The 25991-nt window shown below is 46.9% G+C and overlaps 1 protein-coding gene across 1 annotated transcript in view; it reads right to left on the bottom strand.

Annotated features, from left to right (window-relative positions):
* The window catches only part of AK5 (adenylate kinase 5), a 2252667-nt gene that overhangs the window by 1950400 nt on the left and 276276 nt on the right, over positions 1-25991 (bottom strand). The window contains exons 4-5 of the mRNA XM_069232252.1: positions 3855-4024; positions 3624-3737 (exon numbers count right to left, since the gene is read on the bottom strand). Of these exons, the coding sequence (XP_069088353.1) occupies positions 3624-3737; positions 3855-4024 (284 nt within the window). The remainder of the gene's footprint in view (positions 1-3623; positions 3738-3854; positions 4025-25991) is intronic.

Here is a 25991-nt window from a genome sequence, read left to right on the forward strand (position 1 = left end):
GAGCTTCAAGCACAGCTTCTGGAGGATAGGGAAAGGAAGGCACAGATTGTGGTGAGTGAGTGGTAAGAGGTTGGTGATTTGTTTGTTATTTGGGACAGGAGGAGAGGTCATGTTATTAAATTGCTCCTCTATTACCTGTATGCCCCGTGCTAGACCTGTCAGGCTTAGGGTGGTCTTCCCCAAACGTTTTGCCTTTGCTAGAGCAGGTGTTTTAATAAAAATATGAATGAATATTCATGTATTCTGAGTAATGGATTTGCGTAGAAAATTTATTAATCTAGAGAAAAATAAAGCACGCATTTGAAAATGTGTCCATGTGAGTGGCTGCTAATGTTCACGAAGTCTACTTATTAATTGCTTATTAATATGAAACATGGAGCTTATGTTTGATTAATGTAGTAATACGTCATATTAAGGGTTATGCATTATGTATTAGCTTTATTAATTGAAAGCCTAACTTAGCGGATGTCTTGGCCTAATTGCACGGCCTCATGTCAAGCTGTATTTCTAAACCAATCAATAAAATATTTGCTTTGAGAATGAAATTGTGATTTTCCACTGTGCTGACCAAATGTGCTTGTAGCTAAAAGTCTTTCTCATGAGAACCACTTTGCTAGAAGATGCTGTTCTCGCTAAATGTACCATTGTAAGTGTAATGTGTGTAAGACTAACATTCTCAGGCGAAAACAAAGACAACACTGACTGGAGTATAAGCTGCAACAATATTGTTACCTGACGAGCCGGATGATGAGGACATTACAAGAGAAACCAATCAGCAACATGTGAACCGTGAAGAAACTAGTAGAAACTGTAGATTTAGGGTTTTAGTTTTATTGGACAAAGTGTGAACATACGATCCCTTGACCAATAGGGACTTGGGAAGTAGTATTAGGAAATCTAACTTAGCCAAACTGCACTGGTGGAAGACAGCGCATCTGCCCATTTTCTTTCTCACCGAAAGGCCATTACTTTACTGAGCGTCCAGAGACGTGCTTAACTTTAATGCTTAAAGAGTTTGCATTTTCTGAACTTTGATGCTGAATCCTGATGCCTTGCTGACCAAACTGAGGCCCTGATGACGAAGACTATCTTACCCTCCTGACCCAATTGAGGAGATGTATATTGTTAAGCATGTGTTTGTTATGTCTATTTGATTTTTCTTTCTAGGTACCAACCGCACTATTTTGATAGAGCTATAGTTAGATGTTTTCCAAATCTGTGTTGACTATTTGTTCTGCATGAAGCCCAACATGCTAATGCTAATCTGATGTTAGATAAGGGTCCTCACTAAAGAAAGTTCGCTATAGGGAGTACCAGTCAATGTCTTTCCTTTACTGAATCTAAATGTATGTGATATCGTTTGCGCAATTGTTCTTGTTATTACTTTGCACGGTAACCTTAGAATGCGTAATTATTCAAGCTTTGATTAGACTGTGTTTCTTCCGCAGATTTGGACAGCCAGTGATATTTCTGTATGTTTATCATTTGATTTTGAGATTATCTTACTTGACATTAGCATTGCTAATATAGAGACATAACTATTCTAACTTTTACTAAAATGTGTTGTTATTCATGACTGAAAGGTCATGGTGTGTGACAATTACTGACTCCTGCTGATTATTGATGTAATTGATTAGTTATTGAATTGTTGATCTGCATGTACCGGATCTATGGTGAGAACATCTTAAATGCGAGTCAAAAGGTTCATCGACCTATTTGTGTCCCCTTATAAGTTTACTTATTAAGGTCTGACGTGTTAACACCTTCAACCCTCCTACTTGTTCTGATCTCATTTGTGTTGCCTTAGAACTATGTGCACTTTACCACCACTAACCAGTGCTAACGTACTTGTACTCTCTCCTTTAAACATGGTAAAACTGGCTTACACCAAATTTGCATATTTAATTTACTTGTAAATCCCAAGTAAAGTGATGGTACATGTACCCAGGGCCTGTAAATTAAATGATATTAGTGGGGCTGCTGCATTTATTGAGCCACCCACTTAAGTGCCTTTTAAACATGTCCCAGGCCTGCCACTGCAGCCTGTGTGTGCAGTTTTAAACAATAAACGTTTTGACAAGCATCCACCTTCCTTTTTAATACATATAAGGCACCCCTGGGGTAACATCTGAACAGTCCAGAGAACAGGATGTGGTAAAGTTAAAAAAATGTTTGACATGCACTTTTAAGTTTTACATGTCCTGGCAGTGAAAAACTCTTACGTTCATTTTTCACTACTGCAAAGCTGGCTTACCCTATTACATTTATTTAGTGAAAACTTTCAATTGGGAGCAAGAAGGAATGTCGAGTTTGGTGCCCTAAGCTTTCGAATGAAAATCCCTCTTAAAGCACACACATTTTGGAACTGGTCAGCATTGGTCAGAGTAGGGTATTTTTTTTTATAATGACAAACATTAAATTTGTCATATAGACTCCATTAACAAAAATATAAAATTTGTTTTGGTTTAAAATTATGTTAAATTATAATACCACATAATTAAGGCAAAATGAATGCTTAATATGAGAATGTAAACCGTGTTTCGTTTTTCAAAATTAGAGGTGTGTGAAATTGCATCTTTTCACAACTTTTTTGAAATTCCATTAAGAGTAGGTATAATGATGTTATTAGTGCAAAATGTGATTTTCTGAAAACTTGTGTAACTTTTTTTACGCTATTAGCACTTCTCTTAAAAATGTCTCTCAAGTTACCAGCAGGAGACCTTAGTCCATAGTCTCCTGCATGCGAAATATTAGGTCAAACTGTGTAAAATTTGGTTAAATCCCTTATAGCAAGCCAGTAGACAATGACAATCCACTCCGCAGGCACCAGATTGTTGTGCTCTTCCATGTCCTTATAACCTCCCCCCCCCCAGTGTATACCAAACCACTTTATCCCCTCTTGCCTCGCCTTTCCCTCTCTTCACTTTCCACTGTTTAAATCTCCCTCAATTACTGTTTTGGTTTACAAATTTATGGTAATTGCTTAGTGTTTGTCATAATGCCTCTACCAGCCCTATGAAACTCCATTTCGATTGCTCTATTGCTTAGGTCTTGGCACTGCATTGCTCTACAGATACCAACAAAACCCAATAAAGTTTCATTTAAAAAAAGTAACGCAAAAGTTTGAAACCACACAAATTTCATCAGCGTTAAAACAAATTCCACCCAGGCTTATTCCAAGTGCATGTGAAGCATTTCCCCGTGTTGCAAATGAAGCGTACTCCCAGCGTGGCACACTCTAGCTTTTACTACGAATTCATAACATTATGGTTAAACATCCATTTTCATTAACCTTGATCTCTAAACTGTTGTGACATAAGGAGGTTTTTCTACTACCACCTGGGGTAAACCGTGAAATAGCCATTTGATTGATGTGAATTCAAAAGTAAATGGTTATTATTCCGTAATTTTGTCTTTGCAACAATACAAAAATGGAGCACAGCATTCCAGAACATAAGAGAGCAATATGGCCGCCAGGTAATTGTTTAATTGCATATTTTTCAAAATGTCAAGTGCGTTGCTCACTTTATGGTAATATGCAGTTTCTCTGATAATCTCTGTTGCAGGATTTAACAGAGTGTATAGGGCACTATAAGGTGGTCTTAAAACTGAAAAGCGCTTACTTGATCCTCAAAGGACAGCGCCTGGGCGACATCTCTGGGAAACCCATCAATCACGATGCCTTCTGCGTCCGGGATCTGCATTAATCTCTGCTTCATCTCAGTAATTGTCGTTTCCTTTCAGAAACACACATGATAAGTAAAAGAGAGTTTAGTGAATTAATCGCCACAGCGCATCTGGGTATTCTGACAGAATCTAAGATTTAGTACAGAGCAACTGTAGCCATGTCATACCTGGGGAGCCAGTTCGCCAGTCGTAATTATTTTTGCAATTAAACTCCATTTTCTGTTGCTGCTTGTGTTGTGGATCTTCTTTCTTAGAAGTTCCCCCACGGATATGTACTCAAACCCATAACGCTCTGCTATTTTTAGACTCTGGGTGCCTTTGCCGCTTCCCGGACCACCTGTGACAATAAAAGGCACAAAACAGATGACTCTGGTGGATGCCCATGGAAGCTGAATTTTTAAAATCTTGGAGCTAAAGGTCTGTTATCCAGACCATGCTTGATTCTGCCCACCATGGAACCCGCCATGTTCACCTGACAGTTTTACAACAAGTAGTCCAAGAACAATAACTTTAGTTAGATATGAGCTCCCAATATGCACGACTCAAAAAACCATCACACATTGAGCACACAGGCTTGACAATTGGCTGTGGCTGATGAAGGCTTAGGTAGGCAGTCAACAATTGCCTGACACACCATCGCAGCATCTTATAAAGGCCATCTTGCCCAGTAGCAACAGTTCAGCAAATGGTAATGAACTGTATATATATATATATATATATATATATATATATATATATATATATATATATATATATATATATATATATATATATATATATATATATATATATATATATATATATATATATATATATATATATATATATATATATATATATGCCAAAGGCATTCTCACAATCTAGTAAACATTGGCACATTACCAGAAACACATATTCAACTCTTCAAAATGGCTGGAGGTTAGATGGATATTCAAATCAGCAGTTCTAAACATGGGCTCCATTCTTGCTCTTTCTACGTCTGGCTGAAGGAAGCGCCGAGAGCAAGATGTTCTCTAGCAAGACTGAGAACAAGATGCAGTAGTCAAAACGTGTGTGAGAGAGCGTAGGTTATGTAATCAATATTAACATGAAATGTTTAAGAACTAATCTATAATAATGCCACATAGAAAATGTATTAATATGTTTTGCTGAAACGTGTGCTTGAAATGTGCCCACGGGGAGTGGCAGTCAATATACACGGGGACTAATGAAACTGACTAATAATCATGAAATGTGTTATTAAAATGTGATTTTGCGTTAATATTGAAAACCTATATGCTAAAGCTTTGCTAATAAATCATTAGGCTTTAGTTAGCATGAGTTGAGGCCTAGCTGCCTGAATCTCATATTAAAAGTGTTTTTCTAACGTGCAGTGTGCTGACTTGCTGGAGGGCATGAACTCTTGTTTTTCTCCAAACTAGAAGCTGAATGTAACTGTAGTAGATCCGTTCTCATGAAATTCATCTTGCTTGTAGAAACATTTTAGCTGAATGCAACACTGTAGACCAGTAGTAGGTACAAGGTCGCCTAAACTGGTACGGACAATGGAGCCACTGACTGAAGATGTGCAAAGGATCACAAGAAGATTAAATCATACCGGACATTCTACAGCTAAATATGTCAATCGTAAGGACCAATAAACTACATGAGAACTGTTATGGGGTGACAAATTCGATGAGCTAATTTGAAGGTAATTGGATAAAGATAGTGGGGTGCAACCCCTTAGCCAATTAGATTTTAGGGGAATGGACATTGAAAAAGGGATAAAACCCCTTGACACGCGAAATGAGTTAGTTAGGGAGATGCTGATGCGACTTGCTATGATCCAGACATTTTGTCACTTTGCCTAGTGACTTGCTGATTTTACTTAAACCATCCCTGCCCTTAGATTGCCCTTTTATACTTTACCTCCTTATGAGGGAAGTGCCCCCTTTTACCTGACTTGCTGAGTTCCTGACTGATGGCGAATCAACTGATGTCCTGAGGACGAAGACCGAACCTAAGTGCTGACCCAAACGGAGGGTAGCTATATGACAATGAAATTGTGATTGTCTGTTTGCTTTTTCTTTCTAGGTACCAACTGCTTCTTTTGACAGAGACCATAGCTAGATGTTTTCCAAATTGGTGTTACTAAATTGTTTTGCATGAAGCCCAACATGCCAATGCTAATTCGAGGTTAGGAAAGGGGTTCACTAAACTGATGCAAATAGACAAATGACTGAATCTATGCTTTGTTGAATAATGTGCTATTGATACTCTGCTAAGGATAACTTATGTTGACGCCGTGTTATATTCTAATGTTCGTGATTCTTGCTTTGATGAAATCTTATCAGAGTTGCCATATTGTGACTATGCTATTGTGCTTCCTGGTTTTGAGATTAATAAACTTATTAGTAGAATTGTAATCAATAGGGAATAAATATCACTAAATCTTGCTAAACTGGTGTGGTTATTCATGACTGAAAGGTCACGGTCATGTCCTGAGTCTTATTAAATGTCTTTGGCTAAAGTGAATTGTCTTGTTATAATAAATATTGATGACATTATTGACATCTTGATTGACCTGTTGATTAGCTATCTCGTCCTAAGGTGTCTTCAATCAGGGTCAAAAGATTCATTGGCCTACAACGAGTCCCAAAGTGAATAAATTAGTCATAAAGGGGCGCGGTAAAACGTGTTTGTGTAAACTGAGTTTGTTTACTTAAGCTGAGGAATGCGGGTGCAAGTTTTCTGAAAGTAATATATGGAGTGAACTGTGCTACTGTCTACTCATTCTTTCATAGCTTGGGTATTTTTGGTTGGTGGTTTACGGTACATATATTGGCCAAATAAATTATTGTTTTACACTTGCACATTCTCACAGGATGGGATACTAATCTGTAGTCCATGTTTATAAAGCAGTCCTCTGAGGTTGGCAACTGAAAAGCAGGATAGTGCTAGCAGTAACATTACAGCATGTGCTCAAAAGGCAGACAGTGATAGGCAGACCATACTCGAATAGCGGCATGACAGCACATCTAGCAGTAAGCAGGAGAAAAACCCAAATATTAGGCAGACATTAGCAGGACAAGATCTGACAGCCCAATACATAGCACACTCAGTGGTGAGAGAATTATTACCAGAGCATGCTCACAAAGCAGCATCAAAGCATGCTTACCGGGAAGTCAATGATCATCATGTCAAGATCAAACAGCACAAATCAGAGCACACTCACTGGAAGGCAAGGTCAGCGAACATGCTCAGTCAACAGTAAAACAGCATGCTCAGGTGCAATAGTGATCCGCAGGAGATGCTCATACAGCACAATAGACAACACATGTAACAGAGAAGACAGTAGTCTTCACAAAAGCAATATCACAATCCAGGTAAGTGAACCAGTTCTCTTAATCAAAAAGATATCAAATTATAGCAACTGTTCCAAACTCTTCACCAAATACCACTCTCTTACCAAGTGCACTAACCCTCTTCTCACTCACGGTGTTAATAATTTACACAAAGTATGTTTTATGTAAAGGCATAGGACACTTTGCAAATGGTAAAATGTATTCGTGTAGCATTGTTCTTGTTATAAAAATGCTACTAATTAAAATACAAATTTAATAGGGGAAAAAACTTTAAATTTAAGTCTTAGTTTATCTTTGTTCGGTATTCGCAGTCTACAAAGTATTAAACATGAGCTCCTTTCACAAATTTTCTTTTTAAAAAATGTCACTCTGAAGTTGCACTTAAATAATGCAAAGATTTATTATTGTACAATGGGGTAACCCAAAAATAATCCGAAGGACCTGGGTAAATAGCAGTGGTCCTGTTGGTAAGATCTACTCAATAAATAAGGTTATTCTGAATAACCCTACCCTAATGATTTATCACATAATTCCCAGTATGATTCAAGGATGGGAAAAGGCCTTACTACTTACTGCCCGTAAGGGAGAATCAATAATACACTTGTAAACTGAACATCACACCACAAGACAACACTTTTATTATATATGTATAAATGTTTCTGTATTTCAAAAATACATTGAGGCTTTCAATTCTTTTAATTGAGGTAGGAGCTTGATATTCCATGCTTGGATTTTCTGAGAGCCTGTGGATAATTTATTATTGAACATTCCTTTTTATCAGGTATTAGTTAAAGTAAAAATAAGTACACGTCATTGCGCAGGCCCTTCATGTAAAGAGTCACAAACAAGACTGCACATCACAGATCCATTAAATAAAGGGCTGGGAAAAACTGTCATTTCACTAAACCACCCCTTTCAAGCTTTAGACACTGAGCTCTACTGGTCAGGTCCTTAAATATTAGAACACTGGATTCTTTGGCGCTCCATTGAAGACAATAGAGTGGATAAGGGGCAATAATGCTACTTTTTTATGCCTTGCTCTTTCGGAATAATCACAAACACACCCACAATTCTTGTGTTGGCCATTGCCTTCATACATACTGGAGAGATTATGGTTTGTCCGCTGCATATCTCTTTATGTGATGTTCATACTTTAGGTATTAGTGGCATGTTAGATAATGTGCCACTTGCATTTCACAACTGAGATGTTTCACTTTACATTCAGTAAAATTATTTCTTCATATAATTGTTGCCAACACACTCCAGTTTGCACCCTGCTGTTTAAAGTGATTTGCATGTATGCAATTACAACCGAATTATGGAAATGCGTATTTAGGTATTATAAGACAATCATAATATTATCATAATATGAATGCTACAATCCAGTTGTAATCATAAGGTTACTAGTAAGTGACCCCTTTAAATTCATGTATGCAGGGAAGGGCTTTAATGTGTGTTTTCTGTCATATTAGCTTTTACCAGATGGGCTTGCTACCAGCAAGCAACACGACCCAGTGGTCCTCTCAATGTTATGGGGGCACCAGATCAAAGAAGGAGGCACATTAGTTAACAAGCACAAACAGAAGTGTGCAACAGATAATGATATGTATTGAGACCGACAATATAAGGCTTTATTCGTCTGAGGCAAACATAGGGGTGCAACTTTCAACTGAAAGTTTGTATGTGTGAACACAGGTTAGAAAAAAATTGAAGTCCTTGGCTTTCTTCCTTTATTTTTGTTTTAAAATGAAGTGCCTTCCCCATATGATTAAGAAACAACAAATATTTCTTATTTATAGGAATAATTCATACAGAAGTTGTTTCCTTGATGTAAAGAGCATTGACTCGCTCTCCAGAGTATAATCTGATAATAGAGATAAAACAGCAGAGATAATCAGAATGTCCAGACAGGCACATTTAAAAGGACCAACGAAACGAACCCGCAGTCGAGATCCGTTTATGCACCAGACAATGTTCACATGGTGCGGATATATAAGATATACAAGAAAATGTCAGTATGTATTTACATTTTTGTAGGAAGGTAGCCTCTTTATAGCCTTGTTAACCCCACTTTTGGCCTGTTTGTGAGTGTATGTCAGGGTGTTTTTACGGTCTCACTGGGATCCTGCTAGCCAGGGCCCAGTGCTCATAGTGAAAACCCTATGTTGTCAGTGTGTTTGATGTGTGTCACTGGGATCCTGCTAGCCAGGACCCCAGTGCTCATAAGTTTGTGGCCTATATGTGTTCCCTGTGTGGTGCCTAACTGTATCACTGAGGCTCTGCTAACCAGAACCTCAGTGTTTATGCTCTCTCTGCTTTCTAAATTTGTCACTGCAGGCTAGTGACTAAAGTTACCAATTCTCATTGGCACACTGGTACACCCATATGATTCCCTTGTGTATGGTACTGAGGTACCCAGGGTATTGGGGTTCCAGGAGATCCCTATGGGCTGCAGCATTTCTTTTGCCACCCATAGGGAGCTCAGACAATTCTTACACAGGACTGCCACTGCAGCCTGAGTGAAATAACGTCCACGTTATTTCACAGCCATTTTTTACCTACACATAAGTAACTTATAAGTCACCTATATGTCTAACCCTCACTTAGTGAAGGTTGGGTGCCATGTTACTTAGTGTGTGGGCACCCTGGCACTAGCCAAGGTGCCCCCACATCGTCCAGGGCCAATTCCCCGGACTTTGTGTGCGCAGGGACACCATTACACACGTGCACTATACATAGGTCACTACTTATGTATAGCGTCACAATGGTAACTCCGAACATGGCCATGTAACATGTCTAAGATCATGGAATTGTCACCCCAATATCATTCTGGAATTGGGGTGACAATTCCATGATCCCCAGGGTCTCTGGCAGGGAACCCGAGTACTGCCAAACTACCTTTCCGGGGTTTCCACTGCAGCTGCTGCTGCTGCCAACCCCTCAGACAGAATTCTGCCCTCCTGGGGTCTGGGCAGCCCCAGCCAAGGAAGGCAGAACAAAGGATTTCCTCTGTAAGGGTGTTACACCCTCTCCCTTTGGAAATAGGTGTGAAGGGCTGGGGAGGAATAGCCTCCCCCAGCCTCTAGAAATGCTTTGATGGGCACAGATGGTGCCCATCTCTGCATAAGCCAATCTACACCGGTTCAGGGATCCCCCAGCCCTGCTCTGGTGCAAACTGGACAAATGGAAAGGGGAGTGATCACTCCCCTAACCAGTAACTCCCAGGGGAGGTGCCCAGAGCTCCTCCAGTGTATCCCAGACCTCTGCCATCTTGGAAACAGAGGTGTTGGGGGCACACTGGACTGCTCTGAGTGGCCAGTGCCAGCAGGTGAAGTCAGAGACCCCTCTGATAGGCTCTTACCTCTCTTGGTAGCCAATCCTCCTTTCTTGGTAGCCAAACCTCCTTTTCTGGCTATTTAAAGTCTCTCCTCTGGGGAATTCTTCAGATAACGAATGCAAGAGCTCACCAGAGTTCCTCTGCACTTCCCTCTTCGACTTCTGCCAAGGATCGACCACTGACTGCTCCAGGACGCCTGCAAAAACACAACAAAGTAGCAAGACTACTACCAGCAACATTGTAGCGCCTAATACTGCCGGCTTTCTCAACTGTTTCCTGGTGGTGCATGCTCTGGGGGTCATCTGCCTTCACCCTGCACTGGAAGCCAAGAAGAAATCTCCCATGGGTCGACGGAATCTTCCCCCTGCTAACGCAGGCACCAAAAGACTGCATCACTGGTCCTCTGGGTCCCCTCTCATCCTGATGAGCGTGGTCCCGGGAACACAGGAACTCTATCCAAGTGGCTCCCACAGTCCAGTGGTCCTTCAGTCCAAGTTTGGTGTAGGTAAGTCCTTGCCTCCCCACGCTAGACTGCAAACCTGTGTACTGCGTGATTCGCAGCTGCTCCGGCTTCTGTGCACTCCTCCAAGGATTCATTTGTGAACAGCCTAGCCTGGGTCCCCAGCACTCCATCCTGCAGTGCTCAACCATCTGAATTGGACTCCGACCTTGTGGGACCCTCCTTTGTGACTCTGAGCCAGCGCTGGTTCACAAATATTCTAAGTGCCTGCTCTGGTACTTCTGCGGGTGCTGCTGGCGTCTGTGGGGGCTCTCTAAGTTGCTGAGCACCCCCTCTGTCTCCTCCTCCAAGGGGCGACATCCTGGTCCTTCCTGGTCCCCAGCAGCACCCAAAAATCTCTACCGTGGCCCTTGCAGCTAGCAAGGCTTGTTTGTGGTATTTCTGCGTGCGAACACTTCTGAAACTTTTAGCACACCGTGGGACATCTTCCATCCAAAGGAGAAGTTCCTAGCTCTCTTCGTTGTTGCAGAATCCTAAGCTTCTTTCATCCAGAGGCAGCTTTCTTGCACCTTCATCCGGGGTTTCCTGGGCTCCTGCCCCCCCTGGACACTATCGCGACTCTTGGAGTTGGCCCCTTGCCTTGCAGGTCCTCAGGTCCAGGAATCCATCTTCAGTGCTTTGCTGGTGTTTGTGGTTCTTGCAGAATCCCCCTATCACGACTATTGTGTCCTTTTGGGGTAGTAGGTGTACTTTACTCCTACTTTTCAGGGTCTGGGGGTGGGGTATCTTGGACACCCTGACTTTTCTTACAGTCCCAGCGACCCTCTACAAGCTCCCATAGTTCTGGGGTCCATTCGTGATTCGCATTCCACTTTTGGACTATATGGTTTGTGTTGCCCCTAGACCTATGTTCACCTATTGCATCTTATTGTAATTCTAAACTGTTTGCATTACTTTTCTTACGCTTACTTACCTGTTTTGGGTTTGTGTACATATAACTTGTGTATATTACTTACCTTCTTACTGGGGGTACTCACTGAGATACTTGTGGCATATTGTCATAAAAATAAAATCATTTATTTTTAGTAACTGTGTATTGTGTTTTCTTATGATATTGTGCTATATGATATAAGTGGTATAGTAGGAGCTTTGCATGTCTCCTAGTTCAGCCTAAGCTTTGCCATAGCTACCTTCTATCAGCCTAAGCTGCTAGAAACACCTCGATTCTACTAATAAAGGATAACTGGACCTGGCACAGAGTGTAAGTACCACAAGGTACCCACTATAAGCCAGGCCAGCCTCCTACAATTTTGTTATATCTTAACTCTCAAATAAGGAGTTTCAGTAATTAAACAGATTTTTTCAGTACACTTTGTGACGAAAAATGATTTGTGTTGTATTCAAAATACCACATTTAGCAAGCGACTGCGTTTGGGTTGCAAATTAACTTTAACTTCATCCAATCTGTTGCTTCGAAAATCATAGATCAAAACAGATGACTTCACAATCAAAAATATCAATAACATTACTGATAATGTCTCAAATGCCATCCCCAAAGTAGTAGTATAAGCAATGACCTATTTAATGACATTACAAACTAGATCACATATGGAAATTAGGGGAGTTACAGAACTTGTGAGTTTGCACTGTGTTAGTACTTAGTCTGCGCATGCTTCCTCCTTAATAGGTTGCGTGTACTCAGTCTTAGCAGTTATGTTCTGTTCATACCCAGTACAGCACCAAACTGATTTACACATTCACATCTGGTAGTCTTGTGTTCTCAACATACATTAACTCACCCCATGCATCCTAAAAACATTACTGCTACTGATGTACAGCGCCAGCTTTAACGATGGTGGCGACCGGTGCGACAATGCTTGTGGCTCTCCCAAATGACCACCTCCGCCATAGATTCCCTCACCACCACCCTTTAACAGAGACCCTCAAGTCTACATAAGCACTCTCTAGCAGATGCCTTTAATTTGTTTTAAAGTACCATCCACACAAGACTCAGCTGTCAGAGCACAAATACAATCCATCATCCATGTGTAAATCAGTGTTAAGGAAATTGTACATAAAGCAGAGGACTGACTACAAGGTATAGGAGTCACATGTTATCCATACTGGTAGGCAGTATAGTTTAAGACGGCTTGGTTCGTAGAAGCACAAACTCAGAATTTAAAATGTAACAGCATGGTTGGGCATTCTCTTTAATGATAAGAATTGATTTCTACCCAAATGAACGCTTTTTGCATCACTAGGATAAAGACAGACTCAGGAAAAATCATAACATTATAATCTATATCTTACAGTCAGTTAATTAATGTTAACTTTTAAACTGCAAGTAACAAAAAGAGTTCTCTAACAAAAACAGTAACCCGCGGCCTATTTACATTATATGCACTTCTTTGGCTCACATGGAACACATTCTTTGCAGCAGGCATATTAACCCTCTGTGCTACCTTAGGATGAGTCAAAAATTCCACTAGACAAAGCTTCGATCTCTTTCCAGGAAGAACATTAAAAACTGGAGTTATCTTTACATTTTATTGTTTCCTGAAAATTGCTGAAGGCAACTAACGCAGCAGTTGGTGCTTTCGGAAGCCATAATATACTTACAAACATGGCGTCCCCAGCTGATGTCAGTTCCCAGTGCGGTTGCACCGGCCGCGCCCTAGCGTTGGCCTTGCTGGTGCACACTCCCCACACTTCTGATACATCTTTCTGGAGCACAGTTGGTTTTCTTCCTACATTCTGGGTAACTACAGATACTTTAAGCAGGATGTTACACAAATAGAACCTGCACACAAGATAGAGGCACATATTGGACTGACTTTCTTCTAAGGCAATCTAGAAACACATCAGCATCAATAATGATTTCTCCCATCAGTTCACTGATTTTTTCGAAATTAATTCAGGCTTTGTTTGTAGTTATCAATGCTCCTTCAGTTCATCCTTCAGTTTAGGACTCCTTGTGAATTTATATGAATAGTAGATTATCGAGATTTACAACATAAATGTATAACGGATGAGTACATCCATTTTAGATGGAGTGATCCACGGGCTCTCCCACCACATGCCAGGCACCTATATGTCACTCACCAAAGTGCTACTATTAGATGATTAGCAACAATCTTGGTACATATGTGTGCTCTACACATATCCTTATAACCACAAGTGCCTAATATATACCTGGTTCTTATGTGTCTTCCTGGCACACCTGTTGTATATGAGACTACAACATAAACCCCTGGTGAACTTTTGAACGCCACTCAATTCTCCATATGCAGTTTTGTCTGCTATGTGATCTTTTGATTCCCTTTCTCTTATCAATTTTCTGCCTTAGGGGTCCAAGTCATCTCTCCCCATGAAAAACCTCCAAATTCTCACAGTCCTGGAAATAGTATAATGCATTAAGAAGCAGTGGTAAGGTATAGGGCACATGACAAGAATGAGAACATGTAGATGCAATGAGTGAGGTGGGTAGTACAAGGGAGCCAAGAAAATGTATAAAAGGTAATTGTGAATTAAGTTTGTGCATGTAGGGGGCGTGGCCAGGCCGCCGGGCAAGATGGCCGATACAGCGTGAGGCTCTGCCGGGCCCCGGGCTATTTATTTAATTTTATTTATCCTGTCGGAGGCTAGGGCGGGAGCGGACTCGGGCGACTCCCTTAGGAAGCCCCAGTGACTTTTTCGAGGGCCGGGGAGCGGCTGGGGCGGTCGCGAAGGCCTGGGTCCGTTAGGTCGGGCCTGGCACCAACTTTTGCCCGCGCGCGCAGGCCTGCCGGCGTGCGGGGGAGGAGAAGCGCTGCAGCCGCTCCCGGCAAGAGATCTGCGCTGGGAGCGTGGGGAGTACAGGGGGCTGGTTCGGCGGCTGTATCGGGCCGCGGCCCCCCTCCTCCCCGTGTGGATATTGTGGCTCCTGCTGCCTGGGCCTTCCTGGGTCCCTGTCGACCCGCGGCTGGGGGGATTGCCTGGGCCTTGCGGCCCACGTGGATTTCCGGCTGGCGTGTGCGGCTGGCTGGGACTGGACCTGGATGGTCTAGAGGTGCGTGGAGGGAGCGCCTGATGTGGAGAGCTGCCTTGCCCTATAGGGAGGAGACGGGTTTGAGGAGATGACGGCCTGGAGCACTCAGCTTTGGTGAGGAGACTGTTGAGGACGGCTGCGGCTGGGTGCTGCAGCGATCCCCTGAGGTGACTCCTGGGTGTCCTCCTTTCAGCGCTGGTGGCCCTGAACTGCACCATTCGGGAGACTGGTTTGGACACGTGCAGGCGGTGAGACAGAGCAGAGGAGGGCCGAGTTGGTGCTGCGGAGTTCGCTGGTGGAGGTCTCCTGGCGGTTTGGTGCTGCGGAGTACCATGTCTCTTGGGTGCAGGGCTTGACTGGGGGCTGGGTCTTCCCCCCTCCCCTCGTGCTACGCGGATCCCAGTGCTGCTGGTAGTACCGGTGGAGTGTTTGGTGGCGTGGTCGGGCCTGGCCTGAGAGTTGCTGTGCGGTTGGCCGGGTCGCCTGGGGGCTATCTGCTGGCCTTACAGGGTGAGTTCGGCTACTAGTGGAGTGACTATTGGAGACGAGGGCCTGCAGTCTTTGATACTTGTCCCAGGTTTGGCGTAAGCAGAGATCACACGTGCTGTATTGAACGATGGGCCAGGCAGACCAGCGGCAAGCAAAACTCTCCTTTGAGGGAGGAAGAAAGAGGAATGCCGCTTCAATCAATCAATCAATCATGGTATTTATAAAGCGCGCTATGTACCCGTCAGGGTTTCGAGGCGCTGAGGGGGGGGGGGGGGGCGCTGCTAGATTAGCGGTCGAAGAGCCAGGTCTTGAGGAGCCTTCTGAATGTGAGGAGGTCCTGGGTCTGGCGAAGAGATGTGGGGAGAGAGTTCCAGGTCTTGGCGGCGAGGAAGGAGAAGGATCTGCCGCCGGATGTCTTGCGCTGGATTCGGGGTACGATGGCGAGGGCGAGGTTGGCGGATCGGAGTTGACGTGTTGGCGTGTAGAAGTTGAGTCTGGTGTTGAGGTAGGAGGGTCCGGTGTTGTGAAGTGCCTTGTGAGCGTGGGTCAGGAGTTTGAAGGTTATCCTCTTGTCTACCGGGAGCCAGTGGAGTTCCTTTAGGTGAGGGGAGATGTGACTTCGGCGAGGTATGTTGAGGATCAGTCGGGCGGAGGCATTTTGGATACGTTGGAGGCGTTTGATGTCTTTGGTTGGTATGCCTGTGTAGAGTGCGTTGCCGTAGTCAAGTCTGCTGCTGACGAGGGCCTGGGTCACCGTCTTTCTGGTTTCTGTTGGAATCCACTTGAAGATTCTGCGGAGCATTCGAAGGGTGTTGAAACAGGAGGAGGAGACGGCGCTGACCTGTTTGGACATGGTGAGGGCGGAGTCCAGGATGAAGCCGAGGTTTCTTGCGTGGCTGGCAGGGGTGGGTGGGAGTCCGAGGACGGAGGGCCACCATGAGTCGTTCCAGGCCGAGGGAGTGCGTCCGAGGATGAGGACTTCCGTCTTGTCGGAGTTGAGTTTCAGGCGGCTGTTGTTCATCCAATCGGCGATGGATTTTAGTCCCTCGTGGAGGTTTGTTTTGGCGGTGAGCGGGTCTTTGGTCAGGGAGAGGACGAGCTGGGTATCGTCGGCGTAGGAGATGATGCTGAGGTGGTGTTGGCGGGCCAGTTGAGCGAGGGGGGCCATGTAGACGTTGAACAACGTGGGACTGAGGGAGGATCCTTGGGGGACGCCGCAGATGAGGTTGGTGGCTTTGGAGCGGAAAGGGGAGAGACGGACTCTCTGCGTTCTGTCGGAGAGGAAGGATGAGATCCAGTGGAGGGCTTTATCTTGGATGCCGGCTTCTTGGAGGCGGGTCAGTAGGGTGCGGTGGCAGACGGTGTCAAAAGCGGCTGATAGGTCGAGGAGGATGAGGGCTGAGGTTTCGCCGTTGTCCATTTGATGTCTGATGTCATCTGTGGCGGCGAGGAGGGCAGTCTCAGTGCTGTGGTTTCGTCTGAATCCGGATTGTGAGGGGTCCAGGATGGAATTGTCTTCGAGGAAGTGGGTGAGCTGAGTATTGACGATCTTCTCGATGACTTTCGCTGGAAAAGGGAGGAGAGAGATCGGACGGATGTTTTTGAGGTCGTTGGGGTCAGCCTTGGGTTTTTTGAGGAGGGGTTGGATTTCTGCGTGTTTCCAGCTGTCCGGGAAGGTGGCAGAAGTGAGGGATAGGTTGATGATCTTGCGGAGCTCGGGGGCGATGGTGGCGTTGGCTGAGTTGAAAATATGGTGGGGGCAGGGGTCCGTGGGGGAGCCTGAGTGGATGGTGTTCATGGTTGCTATGGTTTCTGCCTCGTCCACGTGGGTCCAGGCGGTGAGGCGGCAGTCGCGGGAGGAGACGTCAGGGGTGAGGTCTGGCGGTGGACCGGTGATGAAGCTGTCGTGGATGGTGGTGATTTTCTGGTGGAAGAAGGTGGAGAGATCGTCGCAGAGTTTCTGGGAGGGCGGGATGTCGTTGGAGTTGGCTTTCGGATTGGAGAGTTCCTTCACGATGCCGAAGAGTTCTTTGCAGTCGTGGGCGTTGTTGTTGATGCGTTCGGTGAAGTGGGCGCGCTTGGCGGTGCGGATCCGTTGGTGGTGTTCGCGGTTGGCGTTTTTGAGGGCGGCGAGGTTGTCGGGTTTGCGTTCTTGGATCCATTTCTTTTTGAGCTTCTGGCAGTTGCTTTTGGAGGTGGTGAGATCGTCTGTGAACCAGGCTGGTTTTTTCTTTCCTTGGATGGTGGTGGGTTTCTTGAGAGGGGCAAGGGTGTTGGCGCAGTCGAGGATCCATTGATGGAGGTTGATGGCGGCTGTGCTCGGGTCGATTGCGTCGGGTGGAGGGTTGTTGCTGAGGGTGCTGGTCAGTTGTTCTTGGGTGACTTTGCCCCAGCGGCGGTGGGGAGGTAGCTGGATGCGGTGTTGCTCTGTGGTTTTCTTATAGGTGAAATGGACACAGTGATGGTCAGTCCAGTGGAGTTCGGAGGTGTGGTTGAAGGAAATGTGGTTGCTAGAGGTGAAGAGGGGGTCAAGGGTGTGACCGGCGATGTGGGTAGGTGTGTTGACTAGCTGTCGGAGACCGAGGTTGAGGAGGTTGGAGGTCAGTGACGCGGTGTTGACGTCGTTGGCATTTTCCAGATGGTAGTTCAGATCTCCCAGGAGGATGTAATCCGGGGAAGCGAGGGCGTGGGTGCTTGCAAGGTCGGCGATGGTGTCGTTGAAGGGGGCTCTTGGTCCTGGTGGGCGGTAAATGAGGGTTCCTCTGAGGGTCGTGTTGGGGTCCGTGTGGATCTGGAAGTGGAGGTGTTCTGCTGTCCTGAGGGTGTCGTCCGAGTGGGTGTGGATTTTGAGGGTAGCTTTGTGAGCGATGGCTATTCCGCCGCCGATTCCGTTGGTTCGATCTCTTCTGGTGATTTTGTAGCCGTCCGGTATGGCGATGGCGATGTCCGGAGACGAGGATTCGTTCCACCAGGTTTCGGTCAGGAAAGCCACGTCAGGAGCAGTGGTGTCGAGCAAATCCCAGAGCTCGATGGCGTGTTTTCGTGCGGAGCGGGTGTTGATGAGGATGCAGTTCAGGTGGTTGGGGTTGGATGTTTTCGTAGTTGGAATGGTCGTTCTGGTGCAGGAGAAGTTGCAGTTACGGCAGGAAAAAGGTCCTTTCGTGTGCTTCGGGGATGCCCGGTAGCATTCAGTGGAGGGGCCGGGGTTGAAGGCGCGGAGTTCGTTGATCGAGTAGCGGATGCGGGGGGCGCGAGGGCCAGGGAGTGTGGCGCTGGGCGCGGTCCAGGCGCGGACGGGCGCAGACGGGCTTGCCTCTGGCGCGCCTCCGGCGCGCCCGCTGCGCGGACGCGCAGCGCCAGCCATTAAGAAGGGAGGGGGGAGGGAGGAGCAGCTGGGAGGCGGGAGGCGGGAGGGAGCGGCAAATGGGGGCGCGAGGGGGGCGGGGCCGCAGGGAGGCAGCGGCAGGGAACAAGGAGCGCACAAGGGGCAGAAACACTGAAAAACGAGCAAAATACGAGCAGATACAATAAGAAAAATCACACAAACAGAAAAACAGTATGGCACAATTTACGATCGGGGAGACGGCAATCAGGGGGGCACAAAGGGGGCAGAAGCGCCGGCGGCGAGGCGCTGAAAAAGCGAGAAAACTGAAAAAACACTTACGGGACGGCGGAAGCGGCACACGGGTCAGGCGAAGCTAGTCAGAGCCCACTAGACCCCAGGGATGAGGCGCAGGAGGATGCCTGCGGGTGGAGGAGGGCCTCGAACACGCAAACAGCAGCGTGGTCAGGGGACAGAGGCAGGAGGCAGCAGGTTGGTGCTGCGGTCGTGGGGGGCGAGCTCAGGACCTGAAACAGGTCAGAGGTCGCTCACTCGCGACGCGTAGCGCCAGCCATTAAGAAGGGAGGGGAGAGGGAGGAGCAGCTGGGAGGCGGGAGGCGGGAGGGAGCGGCAAATGGGGGCGCGAGGGGGGCGGGGCCGCAGGGAGGCAGCGGCAGGGAACGAGGAGCGCACAAGGGGCAGAAACACTGAAAAACGAGCAAAATACGAGCAGATACAATAAGAAAAATCACACAAACAGAAAAATAGTATGGCACAATTTACGATCGGGGAGACGGCAATCAGGGGGGCACAAAGGGGGCAGAAGCGCCGGCGGCGAGGCGCTGAAAAAGCGAGAAAACTGAAAAAACACTTACGGGACGGCGGAAGCGGCACACGGGTCAGGCGAAGCTAGTCAGAGCCCACTAGACCCCAGGGATGAGGCGCAGGAGGATGCCTGCGGGTGGAGGAGGGCCTCGAACACGCAAACAGCAGCGTGGTCAGGGGACAGAGGCAGGAGGCAGCAGGTTGGTGCTGCGGTCGTGGGGGGCGAGCTCAGGACCTGAAACCAGCCTGGAGATGTCGAGATCAGAGAAGAGAATCCAGAGATGACTGTGCGGTCCATGTTCTTGGAGCTTAAGACCAGCCTGGCTGGTATCGATGCTAAGCTGGACCATGTGACGGAGCGGCTTGACCGCATTAGAGCCCGGGTCGATGACCACGACGCCAGGTTTGAGGTTCTGGAGTCACACACGTCAGAAATGGAAGATGCGCGCAGGGGTGATAGAGAACAGATTGCGCAGATGGAGCGTCTTCTAGAGGTGATCCGGAATAAAAATGAGGACTTGGAGGCACGGTCCCGTCGTAATAATATACGCATTGTGGGGCTGCCGGAGGCGACCGATATGGGTCGTATGGAAGACTTTGTGGAGAGTATGCTGCAGGAGTTGTTCGCTGGCGAATTGTCACGGATGCTGGTGATTGAGAGGGCGCACCGAACCTTGGGGCCTCGGCCGCCGCCGGGGACACCTCCACGCCCGATCATTGCGCACCTATTGAACTATAGGGATTGGGATACTGTCCTTCGACTGGCGAGAGAGAGAAGGCCTCTAGTATATAAGAATACTGAAATAAACTTTTTTCCTTATTACACCCCTGGTGTACAGGCCCAGAGGCGGGCCTTTCTGCCGACAAAACGTCTGCTGAGTCAAGCCAGAGTCGGGTTTGCCCTACTATATCCGGCCCGACTGAGGGTGCGGCATGAGGGCAAGGTGCTGTATTTTATGGACCCTAAGCAGGCGACTAAGTTTGCCAGGCGATTGCCAAGACAGTCGGGGCTGCGGGGTCTGGGGGGCCGGGTGCCGGAGATGCCGCCCTTAGTGACAATGACTGACCGGCTTTGTATGGTATACTGTGTTGCTGGGGGCTGTGGGTGTACGTGGGTCTGCCCCGTGTTTGGGCCTCTGATGTGTAGCTTGCTGTTTGTTCCGGGGCCCCTCTTCCCTAGAATGTTCTGGGTTGAGAGCTGTTAGGCAGGCTTCTACCCCTAGGATGAGTCCTGTTACTTTATGCTTTAGATATAGGGGGTGGGGTTTGGGGTTGGGAGGGTGGATTATTGCAAGGGTCCGATTGGGGGGCCTGTGTGGGTGGTGGGGGGCCTGGGTCAATTCTGAAGTGTTTCAGGTTATTTTTTCACTTAGTTTCAGGCAGGTGGAGAGGTGTGGTTGCGTGCAGAGTTGGATGTCTGTAGTTTGGGATGGGGGGTGATGATACGACGGTTGTTAGATGTTTGACATGGAATGTGCGCGGCCTCAACAATAGGCGGAAGGCTCGGTTAGTAGCTGCAAATGTTAAGCATCATGAAATAGATATCTGTATGTTACAGGAGACGCATCTCATGGCGGCTGCGGTGGGTAGACTGAAGGCTGGCTGGGTTGGGGAGGCTCATTGCTCCACGTATTCCAGCTATGCATGCGGGGTAGCAATTATTATCCGCAAAGGATTGCAGTGGCGCACACGCGAAATTATTATTGATCCAAATGGTAGATATGTGCACATTAATGGACAGAGCTCGTCGGCCAGTGGCTGTGTATGGGCCGAATGTTGATGACCCGGAGTTTTTCCTGGAGGTTTGGCGCCTTGTGGAGTCGTTGGGTGCCGGAGCTGTGATTTGGGGCGGTGATTTTAATGTGGTCCTGGATGTCAAGTTGGATCGTGAGAGTGCGGCCAGAATGCAGCATGTTTCTGCGGCGAGGTCTCTGGCGGCAGTAATGAAGAGTGGAGCACTGCTGGACTTGTGGGGACAGAGGCATGTTGGCGTGCGAGAGGGTACGTGTCTGAACTATGTTCATAGTAGTTGGTCCCGTATTGATCGATGGTTGGGCACCAGAGATGTGGAGGCCTGGACTAGAGCGGTAGACCATCTTCCCCGCACGTTGACTGATCACTCGCCGGTGCAATTGGAGTTAGAGATACCCAGTGAGCTGCAGTCAATGGTTATGTGGCGGCTACCCAGTGGAGCGCTCAGGGATGATGTCTTTCGGGAGGAGGTGCGAGAGGCGATTCGGCTATTCTTTGCTGAGAACCGCGGATCGGTTGGGTCTGCCGGTACTCTTTGGGAGACATTTAAAGTTGTTATTCGAGGAGTGTGTCTCTCAAAGCAACATGGCATTGTGAAGGCCTTGAGACGGGAGATGGTTGATATTGAAAGGAGGCTCACAGAGCTGGAGCGTCGCTTGGCTGAGACGTGGTCAAGCGAGGTACTCGCGGAGATTAGGCGTGAGGTGTCCTTATACGAGGAGACCTCCCTTAGGGAGTTTGTTTCCTGGGGAGACATGCACAGGCTCGCAGGTACGGGGAGGGTGAGAGCGGGGAGAACACTAGCGGGTTGCTGCGTAGGCCGTGGGCCAGTAATTATGTTACTGAGGTGATTGACGCTGAGGGTGGGAAGGTGACCGGATCGAATGGTGTAATGCAAGTGTTTACAGAATATTTCACACAGCTATATGCGGCCCCGGTGGGCCTGAGGGCGGCGGAAGTGCAGGAGTATTTCGAGAACATTGCGCTGGTGTGGTTTGAGGAGGTTCACAGGGTGTATCTGGATGCGCCGTTTACAGTGGAGGAGGTGGCTGTGGCGATTCGGGGTCTACCTGGTGATAAATCTCCAGGTGTTGATGGATTGACCCCTGCGTTTTATAAAGAATATGTGGATATCCTTGCTCCGTGTTTGCTGGAGGTGTATGAGGAGTCCCTGGAGGCTGGGTCGCTTCTGGCCTCACTTCGGGAGGCTCTATTAATAACAGTTTTGAAGCCGGGGAAGGATCCGACCCGGTGTGATTCTTACCGCCCACTCTCCATGATAAACATTGCTAATAAAATATTAGCGAAGATGATAGCGGCGCGCTTGCAGCCTCTTCTTTCTAGGCTGGTGCTTCCAGATCAGTCGGGATTTGTCCCTGGGAGATCTATGAGTCAATATTTGCGTACCTTCTTCGTGGTGGCTGGCTCATTGGAACTAGGCGACAATGTAGTTGCGGTATTTCTTGATGCTGCCAAGGCCTTCGACTCCCTGGCCTGGGAATATATGTTTGCACTTTTGGGCCGAGTGGGACTTAGCGCGCGTTTTGTGAGCTGGATTCGACTGTTGTACACTTTGCCCACTGCCAAGTTGAGTCTTAACGGAGGCGTATCGGCTCCATTTCCGGTTGAGCGGGGTACACGTCAGGTGTGCCCGCTGTCTCTGCTTCTTTTTGCAGCTGCTATGGAACCGTTGGTGGCGGGGTTGTGACAGAAATACAACAATATAGGTTTACAGTTCAGACAACATCCTGTCCTGATATCTCTGTACGCGGATGATATTGCATTATACGTGCGAAACCCAGGTCAGAACCTAGATACTTTGCTAGATTAAATTGTGCGCTTTGGGACCCTTTCTGGTGTTACTATTAATTGGTCGAAGTCGACGGTCCTGCCCCTGACTCCCAGCGTAGGGGGTTTCGACTCTCAGTACCCTCTGGTTTGGGCGGAGGGCCCGGTGCGCTATTTGGGTATACACTTGTGCTGTGACGTGGATGCATTGCGCCTCGCTAACTACGGGGCAGCGCTGGCGTGGCTGGAAGGAAAGGTGGAGATCTGGAGCACTCTACTGCTTTCGTTAATTGGGCGCATTGCCATTGCGAAGATGGTGGTTCTCCCTAAATTCTTGTATCTGTTTATGAATCTTCCCCTCCCGCTTGCTGGGGGTTACTTCAGGCGTCCCCGATCTGCGCTCATTCGTTTGGCGTGGGCGGGACATCAACCGCGTATCTCCTGGGAGGAAATGACCTTGCCGTTTGAGCTGGGCGGGCTGGCAGCTCCTGACCTGGAGCTGTACTATCACTGTGCTCAGGCACACTTCGCGTACTACTGGCTGAATCCGATCCGTTATATGCTGCATCTGGCGCCTGAGAGTGATTCCGTGTGGCCAGATGGCTTGGTACGTGTGCTTGGAAGTCGGGTGTCGTCACGTTCTAAGGGAATTGACACGGTGTCCTGCACGGCGAGAGCGTGGAGGGCGCTGATGCAGCGTGCTGGGGTTTCTACACCTTTCGCCCTGTCGTTGCCTGTTATGGCAATTGCTGATGCACAGATGTTTCGGGATGGTGGAATGCACGGTTTCCTTCGTGATGCTGGCCTGACGGTGCTAGGAGACTGGCTGGTGGACGGCCGCTTGCTGGATCTCTCTGAGGCACTTTCGGGTTGTGCTGGTACAGTGTTGCAGCGAATGTACGCTCTCCGGGTTCGTGCCTTGTTGCGAGATCCTTTTTTGGCCCATCCGGGGTTCCCCTGGAGTTTCGGGCCCTTGAGGTGCTTTGTGGCGCGCGGTCCCCTGCCAAGCTAGTAACTAAGTTGTACAACTGTACGCAGGTGCAGAGGAGTGGTCATGGGGAGTCCTCTAGGACAGCGTGGGAAAGAGATGTGGGAGAGCCCGTCACGGAGGCAATGTGGCGCAGCTGTTGCGCTCACATGAAAGCACGATCCCTGAACTATAGGTTACGTCTGCTGCATTTTAAGCTTCTGCATCGATTGTATTATACTCCCAAGGGGCTTCACTCTATGGGGCTGCGGGCGGATGCATGCTGTGCTCGCTGCAGGGCTCCGGATGCGGGCTTTTTGCATCTGGCGTGGGAGTGTGCGGAAGTATATGATTTCTGGGTGGAGGTTTGGCAGGCGGTGTCTGAAATGGCCGAACTGGAGATGCCTATTTCCCCTAAGGTTGCTCTGTTGGGCTATGTTGATGAGATTCAGGGGTTGCATAGGCGTCTAGTGGGTCTGCTCATGCTGTTGGCTAAGCGCAGGGTTGCTATGTGCTTGGGCCGGGGGAGAGCGCCGCGTAAATCTGAATGGCTGCGAGACGTGGTTTTTTTGTCATGATCAGCTGTCGGTCTTTTGGGAACTCATGCCAGAGGGGTCCCGCCCCAAGGATATCTGGGCCCCCCTGAATGACTATCTGGCGGCCCGAAATGAGTGTGCGGTGTGATCGGTGGTGCCCGTATGCGAGGTTTATCCCCTCCCTGGATTAGGTGTGCTAGTGTGCTATCATGATAAGCTTGCACGATCCGGTTGTGTGCTCCACCTGCCTTTTAGATAGTCTGTTTTTTTCTCTGTAGTTTTTTCCCTCGACTATGTTATGCTGTGACCTCTGGTAGGTAAGGTTTCTTCCTCCATTGGCGCTGTAGATTACTTCGCTTCGCCGGCTGTGGAGGATGTTCGGAGATGGGTCCCTTGATATAGTTGCATGCAATGAGAGCCTTTAACAGGGAGCTCCTTGTGTTTTGGGATAACGTCGTAGCTGGATGGTCTGCAGTTCCTCCTTTCATTGATCTTCATGTCGAGGGTCCTGTTTGTACTATGTATGTTTTATTTGTGTACGGCATAATGAATAAAAAAATAATAAAAAAATTAAAAAAATTGTGCATGTAGCACATAGGTACCAGGTGAGGGTGACCTATTTTTAGTGAACAAGCATGAAATCCTTGATGACAATTGTATACACAATGAATTTCAATGGAGAGGACCTGCATATTTTAGTAACTCTGAATGTTCAAATGGGATTTTGCTATACATCAGCTCAGCAGTCCCAGCTCTACTTTATTTTGGTGTTTCTTTACTTCATTTTGTCTACAAAAACATTATTTATTGTACAATGTTTCAATGCAATGTAAATAAACTACAACTTAGTTGCAAATAATTACATTTTTAAAAGCTCACCAGCATCACTTTTGAATTAGTGCTAAACCAAGACTGCTGTGGGACACTGTACAATATACATTTTTCAAACCCACTAAGTTCCTCTGATCCCCACTGGTAATCAAATATATAAAAATCACGTATTAGGCTGAAATATCCTTTCTGTGACTCCCTACAAAATAGAGGTAAAGCCTTCCACTCACTGTATGCAGTTCATTAATCGACTGCTAAATCTTCATCCTTTGAGAAATATGATTCCAAAGTTATTTGTATGAATATGAACACCCACAACATGACAGAATTAATTGAATACTGCAACATTAAAACCTGACATCTGCAAAAAAAACAACCTGTAGGTTATGATTCTCAATTCTCGCACTTTCTCAATTTAGATAAACTTTAAAGCAATTTTTTATTTCATTTTTTAACTCCTCTCCACCCAAAGCACTTCCTATGTGTCATACTTAGGAATCTGTTATTCAAACTTCGATATCATCTTTTTTTTATGTATAACAATAGCCTAGTTAGAAAAGTCAAGCCTAGTTTGTAAAAATACTAAATAAGAACTCACAACAATACATTATCCTAGGATGATCACG

Source organism: Pleurodeles waltl, chromosome 4_2 (assembly GCF_031143425.1).
Source record: "Pleurodeles waltl isolate 20211129_DDA chromosome 4_2, aPleWal1.hap1.20221129, whole genome shotgun sequence".
In the NCBI taxonomy this organism is placed as follows: domain Eukaryota; kingdom Metazoa; phylum Chordata; class Amphibia; order Caudata; family Salamandridae; genus Pleurodeles; species Pleurodeles waltl.